General features: G+C 35.3%; 1 protein-coding gene and 1 non-coding gene across 2 annotated transcripts; one reads left to right on the plus strand and one right to left on the minus strand.

Annotated features, from left to right (window-relative positions):
• The first annotated feature begins 99 nt into the window (after positions 1-99).
• LOC123524090 (uncharacterized) lies at positions 100-6,012 on the plus strand. The gene is made up of 6 exons (XM_045301995.2): positions 100-251; positions 2,319-2,422; positions 2,688-2,760; positions 3,139-3,188; positions 4,242-4,395; positions 5,034-6,012. The coding sequence occupies exons 1-6, from the start codon at positions 167-169 to the stop codon at positions 5,078-5,080; spliced, it is 513 nt and encodes a 170-aa protein (XP_045157930.2). The 5' UTR covers positions 100-166; the 3' UTR covers positions 5,081-6,012.
• Positions 6,013-9,526: 3,514 nt separating this feature from the next.
• On the minus strand, positions 9,527-9,598 carry Trnap-agg (transfer RNA proline (anticodon AGG)). The gene has a single exon. It is a non-coding gene; the product is annotated as a tRNA-Pro (tRNA).
• Between the last annotated feature and the right edge of the window lie 10,116 nt (positions 9,599-19,714).

Below are 19,714 nucleotides of genomic sequence, written 5' to 3' on the forward strand. Positions count from 1 at the left end.
AAAACAATTTATGACAGTATTAAAATCATATTGAGTTTAGCATCATTTTGATGAATAAAAGGTTACTAGAATTATCTATAATGATGCCTCCCTTAATGTATCAGCTGACATGTCATGTGATACATGTCATGTGACATTACAATTTTGACAGCTGGAAAACTTGAAGATGCCTGGGGAATCTATAGTGGACATAAAAGTGAAAGAAGTAACAAATATTGAATTATATCGTATATTTACGCTGGAATCTGAAAGTAAGTGGATCATTTTGTATAAATAGCGCTCTACCTGTATATTCAGCAAGGGGACTGGAAATTGAGATGAATGAATCAATGATGAAGTTCTGGAATTTCTTCAGTGATTTGGGAAAAAATAGTTTTGAATGATTTATATACCGTTTAAAGTAGAAACAGGACAAATGGAACGGTAATACTTACATACTAGGCCACCATCTCATTGAATTCAACCTAGCATACATGATAAGTATAGGCTATCCAGTTCACACGGCCGCCCTACTTCTGTCTTCCCGGTACATTTTTCGGTTTTCGTTGTTATTTTTCAGATGTTTCTACAACATAGACACTCGATTAATGTCGGTAAAATAAAAGAATATGAGCGAAGCGCGTGGTTCTTTGGTCGACATGCATGCGCCGCGCTTTAAAAGACTAGCTGATTGCCGTATATGTCGCATGCTGTAACTGAGTGGGAATAAAGTAGTTTTAAACCAAAACGGATTCTTTTCGTTTTAAATAACTTCATTGATGGCCTTACTCCTAGAAAAAAAGACATCAATGCCTTTGACTTAACTAACAGGCAGTTGTTAACCCTTTTTCTGTCAACATATCAGGTTAAAATGTACCTAAAAGAAGGGTTGCATTTATAAATGAATGGAACTCGCATGCACCCATGGTTAAAACTATAAATCGTTTCCTAATTGTTTAAACGCAATGTCAGTTTTAGTAGTTTGTTTTGTGTTCATATGCTAGTGATGTTGACCTCGAGATTTTACAAACCCATCCTAATATTTTTACAGACTATCGATTTCTAAATTAAAGTTATTATACCATGCCCCTTTATTTTCATGAATATTGAATGCGAACAATATCACGCCATAAAACAGAAATAAATACGGACGCATTATTTTACGATGGAAATAAAATCAATTTTTCGATACAATCTTATTGAAATGTGGTAGAAACAAGACTTTCAGATAAACAGGCATATTATTGTTAAATTTGAATTGTTATAAACTTATAACATCAATATTCTTGCAATTATTTTGTCAAAATGAAAAAGATATCCTATGAAAATATTTTCGGATGACGCGTATTGTCTGCGTTGATTGTCGTACGGAGCAGGGTTTATCAATGATCTAGTTTTAGAAAGACACGAAAATCAGCTATATATAGTTTGATACACATTTTGCAAAAAAAAATAATGTTTTAGTCAAAAGTGTATTGTCATGTAATATAAAACATTTGAGATAAGAAAACAATATTAGATTCATTTTGAGTGTAAACTTACTTTATATCAAACAAAAGGGTTTATCTTTTATGTTATCAGTATTGTTGAAGATCAAGTATGGATTACGTGTCAGATCTGATTGATTTGTATTTTATATTGACAACATTTCGGATTTAAAAAAAATCATTACAATGTTTGGTTAAACACGATTATAAATATGTTTTTTTCCATATTTTTTTATGGTTTAAAATCGTAAAATATAAACTATTTTTTTTAATTGAATAGAAATTTACATCTATTTAGGATTTTGATTAAGTACAACGAGTGTAAATCCACAAAATGTTTGAGAAATGTAGACTTTAAGGAGCATTTAAACCAACATTTACGTTCTTTATTTGGCAACACACAAGTGACTTTTTTCATAGAAATAAATTCATATACGACAGAATGGGGCTTTCTGCACAACGACAATTAAAGTGGAGTTATGCGCATTTTTCAAGTAAAAAGTAGGGCTAAAATCCTCAAAGAAAACACAGAAATAATTTATTTTTATCGAATCATTCCGAAACATCATAGTGTATTGTACATCCACAGTTTCGGTATACTTGCCTAAACAAGACTTGTGTCTCTATGATTCTCAACAAAACGTGATTACCTGTTGAATTTTTTCAAACTGGAATAAATTCAAATTTATTTCGGGTATTTAGTAAAACATCCAAAGCTCACAGTGAATAGAAGACTTTTGTAATAGACTAACGGATGAAAATTTCCAAATAAAAGTCAAACTTGACCCAGGATTGTTGCTTTGTCGTATGGAAACAACACAGTAAGTTCTTAACCAATGTTTACTATCTCAGGCTATCCCGCCGACGAAGCAGCAAGTTATGATATGCTTGTCTACAGACATACAGAGGCACCTGACCTGTTACTTGGGGGATACCTGCACGGAGATCTCGTAGGGGTAAGTGTTATTGCGCACAATTCATTCGTTCAAATGCAAGGTGCTGTTAGGTCTCGATGTACATTTACAAGTAGTTTAATTAGACTCGCGAAATAATATCTGACAAGATTTCAGAACTGTCCATAACATGCGAAATCAGTTTCAAAGCTGCAGTGACCACATCTGACCAAAAGGAAAAGGACGATATGTGGTACTTATAGGTAACTTTACCCTATGATCTGAGTTTAGCAGATCTTCTGTTAAAATGTCTTCTTTCTAATTTTAGTTTATTTGTGCAACAAGGTACCACGGCAAAGAACTAACACACGAGTCAATGAATATGCATATACCAAATGGAGGTAAGAATTATTCCCCTCCCATTTTGTACTTCAGTCATTTTCTTTAAAGATATTGACCTATGTCTCTATATGTATCACAAAATAATATTTGCGATTACTTCCCTTTGACAGGTTGTACTTGATATTTTCCGATCATGATATTTCTAAAGCACCTTATGACTGTAAAATAAAGTACTTTCATTTTTTTTCCAAACAAATGTTACCTTTGGTATAAATTTACTGACATTATATCACTGTAAAGTAAAGTACAAAACTATATCAGGTTTTCTGAGAAACAAACAGGTGTTTTATAAATATTTAATTGCTTTTATTTTTCATACATTGTGAGATATTCGTCAAACTCAGTGTGCATGGACATTTTTATTTTCATTATTTCAGAGAGCGTATGTATTCATTCAGTGGTTGTAAGAAAGGACCAAAGACGGAAAGTAAGTTTCATGAACATACACTACAATACAATAAGTTTTATTGAGTCGGCATGAAGACAATATTACAAAACATAAGCTCTGAAGAGCTTTTGAACCGACTATACAAAAATTAAAACAAATTTAACAGAGTAATTAAAGAGCTACAAGAAAAATATATGTTAAGCGCACAATATTAAATAGAACTGGTTGGGCATGTGCAATACGGTACTACAAGTGTTAAAATCTGTGTTGAAGCTGCTGATCTAGACACTGCTACCTAAAAACTGCCACGAGAAAAGAAAATAAGATCTATACTGATCTTAGCCTATCTCTCCGATAAAATTCTATACTTTTATTCAGTTTTTTTTTTATTGAACTTCAGTTATTTAATAACAAAATGTTACAGTACTGACAGGTCTTTAGAACATGTGTGGGAAAAGACCTCGTGAAATAATTACACCCGACGTATAACCGCCCATCGTTTATTAATAGTGTTAAAACACGGTTTTGCTGTACAGTACTAGTATTTCTTTAGTATAGAAAAAAAACAACATTTTACGAGGGTAAAGCTGTGTGGTGTTCAGACCGACACTCATAGATTGAGTCGTAGATCAACAATGTGGACCCAGGTCTCAATTCGAGAATGTCCAGGTCTTTGACCAACATTCGTGAATATTCAGATCGCAGATCAATCTTGATAATTTTTTGGAAAGACTACAATAATTAAAGATCCGGTTCCGCATTGAATGTCGATCTATGACCCGGATATTGTAGAATGTTGAATGTCGATCTGAAAGCCATCTTTACTCAGTTGATTTAGCAACACAACTAAAATGATGATGATGATATTGTAAACGCTTTATCAAAAAACTAATCAAGTGCTTTTTTTAAATAAGGACTATAACTGGGACTCTGACTGTCAAGCGACATCCGCGACAGACTCCGATTTGCTAGTTGCAACAAACGGTGAACTAATACCTGTATCCAGTTGTTCTTTAAGGAGTCTTTACTTGTATAAATTGTTGTAAAATATTTATAAATCAGATTTATGGAATATTTTACTTTATTGTCCAGGGTATAGCACTACAGATGTTGCAAGAGTTTGTAGAAAGGGTGAAGGCGGAACAGGTGGATGTTGCCCGTATTCTTCTTATTTGTAAATCGAACCTCATACCTCTCTACACCAGGGCAGGGTTTGAACTCGTCGGGAAATCAGCAGTCGTTCATGGTAACTTGCAGCAAGTCTTCCTTAATGTATTAACCCTTATTATGCCGGACACCATTGATTCTGCCTTTGCGACACGTGTAGATCTTGATCAGCCTGCACATTCGCGCAGCCTGATCATGATCTGCACTGTTCGCCATTCAGTCAGTATCTTTTTAGTAAGCACCCCTTTTAACAGTCAATGGTATTGTCCAAATTGAAAGATGGACAAGTTCATTATAGAAATTTAGCAGGGTAAGGGTTAAAATAATATTTTTTTTTATTGTACGAATGTTAGCTGACTAAACAGTTACCTTATAAAGTAATAGTATTGCAGCCTGCTTATTTGCTTGTCAGTGCATTTTACAGTTTTTCTAGATGTGCATAAAACAAACATTTCATATTGCATTAAAGAATTTTACACTGATAAATAGGCTTTATTTTGTTTGCACTTTCAAGAAATGTTTTCTAAGATGCGACACAAATGCACTTGTCATTTACAACAAATGGCTTATACACACTAAAACAGTCCAGTCTTAGACAGATTTTCATTTTGGTGAAAAAAAAAGACAAACTTTTTACAAAAGATTCTTGACGGAACGTTTTATGTTTCAGTATTTGAATAATACTTGCATGCTGTTTTATTATTATTATTATTTCAGGAAAAGATCCCTGGTATGAACTTCAGATTTCACTGACTGGGAGCTAGCTGGCACAGGTCCAGTGTCCATGGTCACTTTGTTAAACAGGAAACTTACAGTGTAGTCAGAAAAGGGCAAACATGACAATATTGTTATGGGACGAAAGGGTGTTCATACAACCTTCATGGGTTCAGTTTGACTTGATTTAAAATGAAGTGGTAAATCGGGAGAATTGAAGATGATGTCCATGTGGTCTCTTTCACCGCTGTCTTGCCGCTACCCGCCCAGTTCCGGCTGCTTTCCACACCTCCTCCGCTGACCATACCACCACCAACTGAGAAGGGAAAATGCATGAATTTGGGTCAATATCTACTAAATATAAAATGCAAACCTAAATTATATCTTATCTTGTCAAGTTTTACTTCTTTGTAACTTGTAACTTCTTTGTAACTTGTAACTTCTTTGCAACTTGTAACTTCTATGTCAAGTTTTACTTCTTTGTAACTTGTAACTTCTTTGTAACTTGTTTTGTTTATTTAATTACACGTGCCGTAAAAATTCTAGAGTACAAGATTGATGCTAAAGATTTGCCCGACTGTAATTCGGACCACAGGGTCTCATTCGAGTGGAAAATGAAGAGAAATCGAGGCCCATAAATTTATGAAATTTGATGGAAGTCGTGATAAAATTACCTCGGTTTTACGCTCAGATATTTCTGTGTACATTCTAGAGTCTGACAGACTTTCTTTGAGAGTCTGTTTGATGTGAACGAGGTACTCTGTGTCTTTTGTGAGAATTGTGTGGCATACCGCGTATTTATTGTCAACAACCGTTTTCTATTTATATATTGTACAGTGTATGCAACGGTGCACAAAAAAATATCCTATAGTTGCACTGTCTTGATGTATTTTTGTTTTGTTTTGTTGTATGACGAGAAACGTTTCAATATTGTGATGCCTTATAAAAAGGTGAAGAAAAAATAAAGCGTTTTGAAATTAAATGTTCTAAAGTTGTTTATCACGCTTTATAAACGAAATAAATGCGTGCATGTTAAAAAATATCTTAAATTTGCTTTAAATCCCCTAAGTGGACTTTTATACTTTGTATGTTTTGAGAGAGACAGCATTAGAGCAGATCGACAAACTGATGACCGCATTTGGACACGAGGTCAGAAGACCAGGCCCAAGGTATAAGTTGTGGGAACTTTCCCGTCAGTTGGTTTGAAAAATAGCAAAGCTAAATAAAAACCAAAGCCCTCTCGGCAAACAAATGTCCAGCCCTATTACTGTCGAGGGACAGCAGTAATTTCGTTCGGTATAGGAGTTACAGCCATTTAATCGCTTGTAACGCCACCTATCTCTTGAAAGATATCCCTATTTTAACCCGTACCATATACGGAATAAAATGGGCTTTCAATTTTCCATAAAATATCAGCCAGTAAAGAGCACATTATGAAAGATTTGTTATAAATTCCTTCGGGTCAGCTGGAATCGTGTTTGTAAGTCGGTTCCTTTGCTCATCTCACAAAACTAAAACTACATAGAACTGTATAAAGAAAATAGAAAAAAAAACCGCTGTTTCCTAATAATAAAAAAATGATGAGTAACAGTTTCATGTGTCTAACCGCAATTTTGCATGCACATGCATAATTTTAAGGGCGTCACACAGGTCTGTTTTCACACAGGAGATGCATTATGGGTGGAAAGGTAAGGAAATAATTTTCAATTGCCGAATATTTCAGACCAGTAAAAGACAATTACAGGTAATCCTTCGGGTCAGCTGGAATCGTGTTTGTAAGTCGGTTCCTTTGCTCATCTCACAAAACTAAAACTACATAGAAGTGTATAAAGAAAATAGAAAAAAAAACCGCTGTTTCCTATTAATAAAAAAATGATGAGTAACAGTTTCATGTGTCTAACCGCAATTTTGCATGCACATGCATAATTTTAAGGGCGTCACACAGGTCTGTTTTCACACAGGAGATGCATTATGGGTGGAAAGGTAAGGAAATAATTTTCAATTGCCGAATATTTCAGACCAGTAAAAGACAATTACAGGTAATCAGATATACCGAATATATATGACAGGCTGTCCAGTCAAACGGTTTAATATTTACACACAGATGCACCAAAATATGATACATATTACCCTATATAAATTACCACCTATGCTTAAGAACCACTTTACACTAAATACCTTTTTTTGTATTTCATTTTTAGGTCGACTATTCGAAGTATAGGGGAGCTATCCTACTCGCCCCGGCATGAGCGTGAGCGTCACACAAATGTTAAAGTTTACGTACCACCCCAAATATTTTCAAAGTCCATTGAGATATTGCTTTGATATTTTGTATACTTGTTAACCATCATGACCCCAGTCTGTAAAATGGAGGGGGCAACTCTATCAAGCATTTTGACTGAATTATGGCCCCCTTTCGACTTAGAATAAATGTTAAAGTTTACGTACCACCCCAAATATTTTCAAAGTCCATTGAGATATTGCTTTGATATTTTGCATACTTGTTTACCATCATGACCCTAGTCTGTAAAAAGGGGGAGGCAACTCTATCAAGCATTTTGACTGAATTATGGCCCCTTTTCGACTTAGAATAAATGTAAAAGTTTGCGTACCACCCCAAATATTTTCAGTGTCCATTGAGATATTGCTTTGATATTTTGCATACTTGTTTACCATCATGACCCCAGTCTGTAGAAAGGAGGAGGCAACTCTGTCAAGCATTATGACTGAATTATGGCCCCTTTTCGACTTAGAATAAATGTTAAAGTTTGCGTACCACCCCAAATATTTTCAAAGTCCATTGAGATATTGCTTTGATATTTTGCATACTTGTTTACCATCATGACCCCAGTCTGTAAAAAGGAGGAGGCAACTCTATCAAGCATTTTGACTGAATTATGGCCCCTTTTCGACTTAGAATATGCTTATTGTAATGTTATAGTTTTACTCATAGCTTATATTATACTATCAAGCACTGAGAATAGTCGAGCACGCTGTCCACTGACAGCTTTTGTTATTGTAATTTGACCATTAAATGAAGATCTTTCTTTCTTGATCTTAAAGTTTACCCTATCGTTACGTAAGTTGTTCTTCGCGTTGTGTCTCGGTGGTAAACAAAGCTCGTGGGGGATTCAAGCCAGATTTTATATTAAATCAGCGCGAGTCTCTCTCTCTCTCTCTCCACGTATATACAAGTTAAATATCACAATTAAACAGTCTGATAAAATGTGACCAGTTCCTAGTTCTAAAGTAAAGCACATCCTGACGCGATTTGGTGGCCTGAAATAACGGTGTCTAGCAAACAGTGCGCGCAACAATTCTGTTGCAAGTATGTTTTATAAGATGTATGTGACCTTAAACAGTCTAGACATGAGGACATAGATATTATCAGCCTCACCTTACTTGACCGTCTCGGTACAAGTCTATGTTTAACAGATACCATCTTGATTGGGTCAACTGTGTCACGCGATGGTGAGTGTTGACATGTTTGTCCTGCTGGTCCATTAGACCACAGAAATACCGGTTAAGGTAATATGCGCCACCTAACGATTTTCAACGGACTGTTATGAAATTTTACCAAATTAAAGTTGACGATATTTCTGATTGACTGGTATTTTTCCAGTTGTCGGTTATTCTCCATTTTGCAGCTGTAAATCTTATACAAATATGCATGAAGGGCATATAGTTGAAAACTGTTAGACCCTATATCGTTACATATGTAGGCTACAGCAAACTTATTTACTCGTCGCATTTCCGAAAACAGTAAAACAGACATGTTTGAAATTGTCACTGGCTCCTCTTGTCTAACATTTTGATGTTTTTGTATACTTACATAATGTCACATTTGATAAGCAATTAACGTATGTACAACATTTTTTGATGTAGGCTATTACGACGTTTTTGCATACTTAAGAGCATGCTGCGTTCACATACATGTGTATATCGTTTGTAAATGTATTATAATGCACGTTTTAGAGTATGTAGACCAGGGCCCGTGCTCATCAACATGTAGTCTCAAACTTGCACTTAATATAAGAAAGGCAAATATTCAATTTTGTCTGTAACAACCTATTGCTGGAATTTCGCTGCGCCATTAGTAGCTGCAGATTGAAGATTTCTGCAAAGTTTCCTTGCAATCCATGCATATTTGACAATGCCAGGTGCCCAGGTCAAAATTTACTATCAAAATAATGATTTATCGTTTAGACGGTGGTGAATACTTCAGTTAAAAATATGGTATCAACAGCGTTAATCCGGAAGCTTTATTCATATCTTTACATGCACGTACTATATTTAACAAGCCCTAAAGTGTAACAAAACTATATTGTGTTCAATCATCAGTCAGTTATTACATTATGTTTCCATAAGCACGGTCCATACACACTGTTTTTCAACACGATATTTCATTATGAACCTTTTTTCGAAGACGTGTATACGTGCGCCAATCGAAATATTAACAAGTAATAATATTCTAGCAGAAAGGAAAGCAAAAAGTTGGGCTCGTCCGGGATTTGAACCCGGGACCTCTCGCACCCTAAGCGAGAATCATACCCCTAGACCAACGAGCCAGTTGAAAACAACATGTTGAAAAGATAATACATATTCTCTACTATAGTATGACGTGTGACCCAAGTTTAAGCGGAATGTACCGAAAAATCTCAATAACCAATCAACGTGTTCACGGAATAAGCCGAACATTATGAGGAACTTTAAGGGGGAAATACATTATCATAGCATAATATTGTTTCCCGATGGCTAAACCCGTGTATTAAATTATTTAAAGGAAAATAACAATAAAATATTTATCATATGCTTATGCTGCAGACTTACAGTGTTTACTGTCCAGTTTAAAGTTTTTATTGATGCCTTATAATTAGTGCGCGTATTGCACATATCTGGAACAACTGATACGTATTAGACCTTCCTGATTATATATAATAAATTAAGCACGCCTGGCTTACATCTGCATGTAAATATAAAGTAAGCCGATCCCAGTGAATATTTTCACTGGAATATATAGTCCAAATAATAGACATTTGCGAATTAAGATTTAATTATAATATATGTGCGTTTAAGAAAAATATGCCCATTAATGTAGTCAAAATCACAGGCACTTGGCGTGTGGCCTGGACCAAGGTATTTTTTTTTAGTACTCGGATATATAGGATATGTTTTTTTTCTCATATAATTTTATAATTTTATTTAACTATGTGGTACAAGCTTGTGCAGTTTTTTCCAGGGTCGTAGCTGTGGGGGCTTAGGGAGGGCGGGGGTGGGGGATTTCCTAGGATCACGTCAAATTAGTTGGACTAGCCTATAATGGTGATAAGGTCTATTTGCGGTGGGGGATATAGATTTGGCTGTGTCTTCCGTCCGTCCGTCAGAGAAAATTTGTGAAACACAATTAACGCCAAAAGTATTTGACTAGACTAACCACTAGTCTGATAATAAATATATTTCTACATTTCCCCCTTTTTTTGTCTAATTCCAGTTCATAGAGACAAAAGCCAGTCTATTTTAGACATAGGATATAGACTGGCTCAGGTCACTGCATTCAATCATAAAAATATATGAAGATTGCCTTATATGGCGACAATGTCAGAATGTTTGTCTTAACAAATGTCGGATGAGTTTGAGTAGGTTGCTATAGGTCTCTTGATGTTTAACAAAGTTTTTCTATCATTTGACCTAGTGGCATAGTTTTTAATCCCAGATAACTCAATATTTAAATTAGATTTTAGACTTCATGAAGACAAATATTCTGACTAAATTCCATATAGATCGAATAGAAAATATTGCTTCTATAGAGTTAAGAATGTTTTTCTATGATTTTACATACTAGCGACCTAGTTACTGACCCAAGATAACACAGTTTTAAATTCGCTCTAAAATTTATAAAGAGAAATGTTTCATGTAGAAAATATGGCATCTAGAGTGTTTATGATGGTTTTCTATTATCTAACTTACCTTTAAACGCCAAATGACCAAATTTCAAACTTTACCTAGACTTAGTTAAGACAAACATTATGACTATGTTTCATACATATTAGGTATGAACAATTTACTCTTTACGCTTTAACAAGGCGTTTCTATTATTTGACTTAGTGACTAAGCTTTTTGACCAAGTTTCAGTGTTAATCTACATTAACAATCTGACCCAGTCAAGTTCTTTAGATCCAGTAGAAAATATTGCCTCTAAAGTGTTAAAAAATGTTTTTTTTCTATGATACAGCCTCGTGACCAAAATTTCAATTCCACGTAATACTGTTTCAAACTAGATTCAAACGTTCTAACAACGTTCGAGCCAAGACGATCCAGGTTCAAAATCTGCCATGATTTTCTTAACACACACATTCTGACTATGTTTCATTACAGCTGGGCTAAAATTGTAACCTCTAGAGTGTTAACAGTGGCATTGTGAACGGCGGACGACGACGACGATGGACCCAGTGCTACCAGAATAGCTCACCTTGAGCACTTTGTGCAGTCAACTGTGCTAAAAACACGGATGCGCCACTCCTAAAGTTGAATAACATTTCTTATACAATTTCATAACGGTCGTTCAATACTTTTGGCGATATGTGTAATACATTTTATTTTTCTGACGGACAGACGGAAGGACGAACAGACAAAGCCAAATATATATATATATATTCCCACCGCACAGTGTGGCATAATAACCCAGACCGTTATACGCATGCTTTTCCTACCGCACATAATATAATCAAATTATATAGAGATTGCCCCCTGAAAAATCAATCGTCCTTGGTGTTCACACTCCACCTCGTCATAATTCGCAAATGACGTTTACGGGACAGAGCAATAACGTTTGACAGTCAGTCAGTCAGTCAGTGTCCGCCCTTTCAGACACAGTGTAAGATGAATGCTACGTAGAGTATAGACCACAAACATGTCCATTTTCATGCTCTTAAACTGTGTTTTTGTTGTCAAAAAAGGGATAAAGATTACCTGTGAGTTTTGCCCAGACAATATAATTTTTTTATGGCCCAATATAATTAATGACCTAGACACGGGCGCGTCCTAGATAACGTTCATAAAACAAGCCGTCGTGCGTTTCACCATGCAAGAGCAAAGTGAGCTATATCATACTAAATAATAACAAATATATAACGATCATCTTGTAAAATTTGGGTTGCAATGTCTGTTTAAAATATTGGTCATCAGTGTGCGGAACCCCAGAATCGGACACAAGGACAAGACTACTCTACCATATTGACATTCCCTATCCTCCCGTTTAATCAGGGAGTCAGTGGCGCAGTGGTTAGCAGTTTGGACTACGCCAGCGATCCGCGTTCGATTACCGGACCCGGATCTTGCCAAGTTCGCCAAGTTTATTATTAAATTCACAGTCGCGGCTGATATCCCTACTAGTGTTCAGTGCTGGGTGATTTACTTTAATTTGGTACTGTTGCCAACACTATCGGTCTAGACTGGATGCTGGGGAGGTAAATGACGCCTGCCGTGAGCTCGGTTGGAAATAAGTTGTTCCATCAGGTGAGGACTTTCGTCAAGAAGAAACTTTACTTACTTTTTAAGCGCATTTTGCACCAAGAGTGCGTTTATTTCTGTACCAAAATACAAAAAAAAAAAACAAAAAAAAAAAAAAAAAAAAAAAAAAAAAAAAACACTAAAATTTAAAAAAAAAAAAAAACTATGTTGTTTTATACTGCCTAAAATGTCAAGTAGGTATTTATGTAGACAAGCTTACTGTCGCTGAGTGGCAGCTTTTTAATTTCTGACTTTTGCAGCCACCGCAGTTTGACCGATCGGATTAGTTCGACTAGTACAACTCCAACATCAAAGTAAATACGTTACCACTTTCAGTGGAGTAAATACGGCAATAAGAATACACTGGCTATACACATTTGACCCGGTCAATCCAATTCCACATGTTGCGTGAATTTGTTACATATAATTAGAGGATCGCAATGGGATTTGTTTTCACATATCGGACCATGCATTCGAAGGAAACGATAATATTTATTTTGTTGTTTACATGTAAATTTGCTGATATATGTCTATCTGTTTGTACACATGTTATGATCTTCAAAAATGAAGGAAATAAAAGAATCAATCAATCATCTTATGTTATCTGTTGAACGCGTTCAGTCAGAGTCGCCTCAATTAGGAAATAATATGTTAATTAAACGTCAGAGAATATTTCTAAGGTCACGGAGTTTGATTGGCCAGCTCATAATGACAACAGATTTCGAGGTAACTTACTCAGTCAAGTGTGACTTACCGGCCCTAAGTATTCCTTCTCAACAGAAGGAACAATAACCTATAATTATATGATCTATACGCACGTACTATATAGCTCGCTTGTATACACACGTATCATAGCACTCGCTTGTATACACACGTATCATAGCACTCGCTTGTATACACACGTACGTATTAAACCATGGTGCATTCTCTTGTATACAGACGTAACATAGCATACCCACGTACGTATAGCGCACACTTGTATACACACGTTTTTGCACTTGCCGAAAATTTTACTGAGGAACATTACAGAAATGAACTCCCGTCGGCATGGTAGCAACAACTATAAAAAAATTCCAAAACATTGTATATAATCAAAGAACTGAAAGAATAGAAAGAGCTGGCGACCGCGTAACATCTGGAACATTGGTTTCTGTGTCAAACTAAGGCGAACTTAGGGCACTTTTGAGAGGAATCATCTTAATACACTATAGAGAGGTAGTGTAAGGATATAACAGACTATGTATGGTGAAAACACTTAAAACACAGTAAGTGAGACAAACAGCATGTAATTCTCACAAACAAGGATTAGTACCCAAAATCCCAAAAACGCCTTTAAACGGGGTCGGAATATATGTAACGATGTGTACATGATAAACTAAAGTGTCCCGTAGAGCCATCGCCATATATTCGGAGTTCGAAACAACGAAAGAACGAGACGTCAAAACTACGATGGTAGAATCATGTTTACATCATCTTGGTTACGTTATTTCGACTTTTCAACATCGTAATATCTGGATCACAATCGAGCACCACCTAGCGCTATATCAATAGTCAGTGGCAAACACCAGTTAATGTAGCGCGTCTATCCTCACTCTTAAGTTCCTAACCTCCATCACGTTTCCAAAGACAACACCTTAAAAGCCAAACTGAGTCAACGACTGTAATGTAAACTTACATATAAATAAATATTATTATTATTGTACGGTTCGGAATCCTGTTCGTGCCACTTTAATTTTCGCCTCACGAACACGCGACAAAATGCCCCACAAAACATATATTTATAAACCGTGAACAAACAATCTCATGTTTAGAAAACTATTTAAAAAACCATGATATTTCTTAAGGCTGCTACCGATAATGCGACTTAGCCGTACACCGCCAGTTAAAAATGGAACCTGCCAGAAAATTTCATCGTCTATACATTACTATTACTTCAGCTCGTATAACACACGCCGTGGAATAGCGAATAGGACATGCTCTATTTTCATATTTCAAGCATACTTATACAAGTTTGATAAGCATCCATCGTGTCGCGGTCGTGGACACAGCAGGAACCGTGGCCGATATTAGCTTAATATCGGGTTTTGGAAGGTTAAAGGCTGGAACTATGACTGTAATTCAGATAATTTTAAAGTTAGAGCTAACTGTGTTTTATCAAACAATTTTGATATCCTAGGTATTGCTGAATCACATCTTTTGAAACATGACGGTATTCATCTAGACGGCTATCAGTGGATAGGCTTCAACAGAGCAAATATTCATAAAAATGCCAGAAATGGTTCTGGGGGTGTTGGTTTCTTTTTAAAGAAGACTTTGTATGACACATTTAACATTTCTATAGCTGATAATTCATCAGAAGGTATTCTATGGTTAAAGCTAGCTCACAAGTTTGAGAATTTGACTATTTTTCCATGTGTTTGCTATTTGCCTCCCCAAAACTCATCAAGATATTTTGATGTGAATGCGTTTTATGACAAACTTTTGTCTGACGTTTATACTTATCAGTCACAAGGTCAAATTTGTATATTTGGCGATTTTAATAGTCGTGTTGGAGATTTAGACGACAATATAGTAGGTGTTGATAATATTGTAACAAGAGAAGTTTAAGATTTTACAGTGAATGCCTACGGAGAAATTTTCATAGACTTTTTGGTCAATTCAAACATGTGTATTTTAAATGGCAGAAATTTTACAAAAAATGATTTTACATCTGTATCTACAAAGGGAGCCTCTGTCGTCTATTATTGCATTGTACCACAGGATGCTTTAAATTTGTATTCTGATTTTTGTGTTACATTGACGTCTGATGTCATGACACATTGTGGTGGCATCAGTAGTTTATCACCATCATGTATACCAGACCATTCACTTTTATCATGGAAGCTTTTATGCAATGTTTCTATTATAACCACTCCGAAAGAGGACTTTAGTCAAAACGAGAATGTATATGATAAGTTTGATAGATCATATTTTAACAGTTCTTTTTTAGCAATCCGGATGTTTTGTCAGAAGTTTATAATACAATTGATAACCTTGAACAGGGTTTGCATTGTCAATCTGATGTAGATATTGCATTTGATAAATGGTGTGATATATTAAAAAGTGCTATGTACACAAATATACCATATACACGTATTTTAATTGGTAATAATACAAGAAAACGTCGCCCTGGTAAACCTTGGTGGACAACCACTTTATCTGATTTGTGGTTTAACTTATCTCGTGCAGAAAAATGTTGGCTTGATTGTAATAATAGAGCTGATAAGACTAAGTTGAAAGCTATTTATGTTAAACTTCGAAAGCAGTTTGATACAAAGGTACAAAGGGCAAAGCGACTTTACTGGTACAACATGCAACAGGAATTGTTGGATGAATGTAATGTCGATAAGTCATGTTTTTGGAAGTCAATTGGAAAGACTGGGGTTGGGCATGCTTCTAAAAAAGCTGTTCCTGATGAGGTTGTACTTGATAATGGCGCTATATCATCTGATACTGGTTACGTTTTGCATAAATGGAAAATTGAATTCTATTCATTGTTTAATAATCCAAATACTGTAAATAGAGATTTGAGTATACTTAATAATGTGTTTGACAATTCGCTTTGTTTTAATAACGATATATCTATTTTTGAAGTGAAAAAGGCAATAGATGCTGGTAAACGGGGAAAAGGTTGTGGGATTGATAGCATCCCTACTGAGGCTTTGCAAAATGATACAGCTGTTGTATTTTTACATGCTTTATCTAACATCTGTTTCAAAACTGGTAAAATTCCAGCTGTATGGGGTAAGAGTGTTATAAATCCCGTTCCAAAGTCTGCTTCAATGGATCCGAGAAATCCTTTGTCTTATAGAGGTATCTCATTATCTTGCTCTGTATATAAATTATATTGTTATATTTTAAATGATAGGCTTAGTACCTGGGCAGAAAATGAAAATATCGTAGTAGATAAACAGAATGGTTTTAGAAAGAAACGTAGCACCATTGATCATCTTTCAACACTGACAAATATTATTGAGACTAGAAATAAACATAAGCAATCGACATTTTGTGCATTTATCGACTTTAAGAAAGCATATGACTATATAAATCGTGATCTTTTATGGAAAAAATTGTATGATATTGGTATTAAAGGTTATATGTTGAGAGCAGTACAATCACTCTATTCATCTGTATATTCTTGTGTAAGAGTAAACTCTTGACACACAGACTGGTTCACTTAAGTTCTGGTTTACGTCAGGGTTGTATTTTATCACCCCTATTGTTTAATTTGCACATAAATGACTTGGTCATATATTTAAAATCTTTTGATCTTGGAATAGAAATTGATTCTGAGAAAATTTGTGCATTGTTATATGCAGATGATATTGTTCTGTTGGCTAAAAGTGAAACAGATTTACAGTGTCTTATAAACGCACTGAACGATTGGTGTAACACTAATGATATGTATATTAATTGTGTTAAGAGTGAAATTCTACATTTTCGACACACATCTGTTAGTAAAACGAATGTTATTTTTAAATGTGGTGAATTTAAAATGTTTTAAATATTGTAGATAGATTTATGTATCTAGGCTTAATGCTGAACGAACATCTAGATTACAATGTAACGGCCAAAATTGTTGCCCAAAGTGCAAGTCGAGCACTAGGCCTTCTCATTGCCAAATGTAAAGCTGTAGGTGGCCTTCTATATAATGTTTTTACTCATCTGTTTGACACAACTGTTTGGCCAACCATAAGTTAAGGCTCTGCTATCTGGGGTCATCTTTCCTACTCATGCATAAACGCAGTTCAGTATCGTGCCATGAGGTTCTTTTCGGGTGTGGGTAGATATACGCCAAACGTTGTGGTTGCCGGTGAAATGGGCTGGATAACCCCAGATGTAAGACAGTGGAAATCCATTTCTCTTTATTTGGCTAGAATCTCTTTGATGCCGGATACAAGACTCAATAAACGAATTGCACTTTGGGCCTCAACCAGTGCAACACGATCATGTAGAAATTGGTTCTATAACGTTTATGATATGCTTAAAAAAATTGGTTTACATGAGTATTGTACTATCATAAATGTAATTCCAAAGCAAACTTTAGTCAACAGAATTGAATTACTGTTAATGGATAAATTTAAATCTTCTTGGATTGAGTCGGTAAATAGTGTAACAGGTCCTTCAGGTCGGGGCGCAAATAAGTTGCGTACATATCGGCTTTTTAAAACCGAATACGGGACAGAAATGTATTGTCGCCTTATCATGTCTCCGCGTCACCGTGCCGCATTTAGCAAGTTCCGTTGTGGTGTGGCGCCGATCCGTATAGAAACTGGGCGTTATGAAGGCTTGGGAGTACATGACCGGAAGTGTCCTTTCTGTGACACTATTGAAGACGAGAGCCATGTATTACTTGACTATCATATCTATGAAGATATTAGACATGATCTGTTTGAGAAAGCAAGAAATGTGGATGACACTTTTGTAACACTATCAAAATCAGATAAACTGAAGTTTCTATTTTAGAAAAACCTGAAATGATACGTTTTTGTGCCAAAACCTGCCACAATATTTTACAACGTAGACTTTTATTCATTTGTAAATAATGCTAATAGGCTTTTATTTGTTTGGATACAAATTCATTTTATCACCGTCTGAGACATAGTTGCTAATCAGTTCATATTCGATCTGATCGAAATGATAACTGATATTTTAGACCGTTTTTTAGTTACGCGCAATAGTGCCTATATTGTCTTGTCACATTTTATATCTTTGATTCTTAAGTAACTTTTAGTCAAGATTAGCGACTACGTCTTAGGTTTATCTTGTAATATATATATTTGTTCAATTTGTGTACAGTGTATGATTCAAAATGTATTGTAAATGTATACATTTGTGAATGTTTTAATTCTTAAATATAGTCTCATATACTTCTGATTAGAAGGGTCACATCCATTATATATAATTGTCGATTTGTATGTTACATTTTATGCATGTATGTGAATGAGACTTAAATAAAGATTGAAACCTCCATTCAGCAGTTCATAAAACGTTATATAATGTTGATTTTCCTATTTTTCTTGAGACGGCCCTAAAATACAGTTATGGGTAACAGTTTGAACAAACTTGAGAGAGCCCAACAAATGGTGGTAATTTGGCGAAGATCCATCAGGCTGTTCATGAGAAAAAGCTGTTCAAAGGTTTTTTCTCCATTTTTAGCTCTGGCAGCCCTTAGAAGGGGTTACTGGAACAATTTGAAAAAGGACAAAAGAGATTTAAGGAAGAATGCTTTAGAACAAGTTTGGGGTAGATTTATAGACAGGTTCTTTAGCAGAAACTATTTAAAGCTTTTTTTTATTAAGGCCTATCTATCTGGTGGTTCATAAGAAGAAGTCGTGTAAAGATTTTTCTGTTTTTAGCTTAGTGGCCCTTACAAGGTGACAAGCAGAACCTTTGAATAAAATTAAGAGGAGACCATGCAAGGATGGTACAGACCAAGTTTAGTAAAGATCCGTCAAGTGGTTCATAAGAACAAGTTGTTTAGAGGATTATATATTTTAAGCTTTAGCGGTCCCTAAAAGGAACTAAATGGAACCAATCAAAACCACTTAAACAAATTTGAAAAATGATCATACAAGGATACTACAGTACTACAGACCAAGTTTTGTGAAGATCCACCAAGTGATTGTTTAAAGATTTTTCTATTTTTAGCTTTGGCTATCTCTAAAGGGGGCCAAGCGAACCATTGAATAAAATTAAGAGAAAACCATACAAAGATGGTACAGACCAAGTTTAGTTAAGACCCGTCAAGTGGTTCGTAACAAAAAGTTGTTTAAAGTATTTTTTAGCTCTGACAGCCACTAAAAGATGCGAAGCAAAATCATTTAAACAAATTTGTATAAAGGTCCATACAAGGATGCTCAAGACTAAGTTTGGTTAAAATCTATCATCTGATTCACGAGAGTAACATTTTTTTTCTATTTTTAGCTCTTACGGCCCCTAAAAAGGACCAAGCGGAACCATTTGTACGCACTTTAGGGAGGATATTTCAAGGATGCTGTAGACCAAGTTTTGCTAAGATTCATCACCTGGTCCAGGAGAAGTCTTTCAAATGATGTTAATAAAAATTAAAAAAATATATCTAAATGGGAAAATATGTTATGCACAACAAAAGAAGCCAAAACGCTTTGCATTTT

This window comes from Mercenaria mercenaria, chromosome 3, assembly GCF_021730395.1.
Source record: "Mercenaria mercenaria strain notata chromosome 3, MADL_Memer_1, whole genome shotgun sequence".
NCBI classification, from domain to species: Eukaryota; Metazoa; Mollusca; class Bivalvia; order Venerida; family Veneridae; genus Mercenaria; species Mercenaria mercenaria.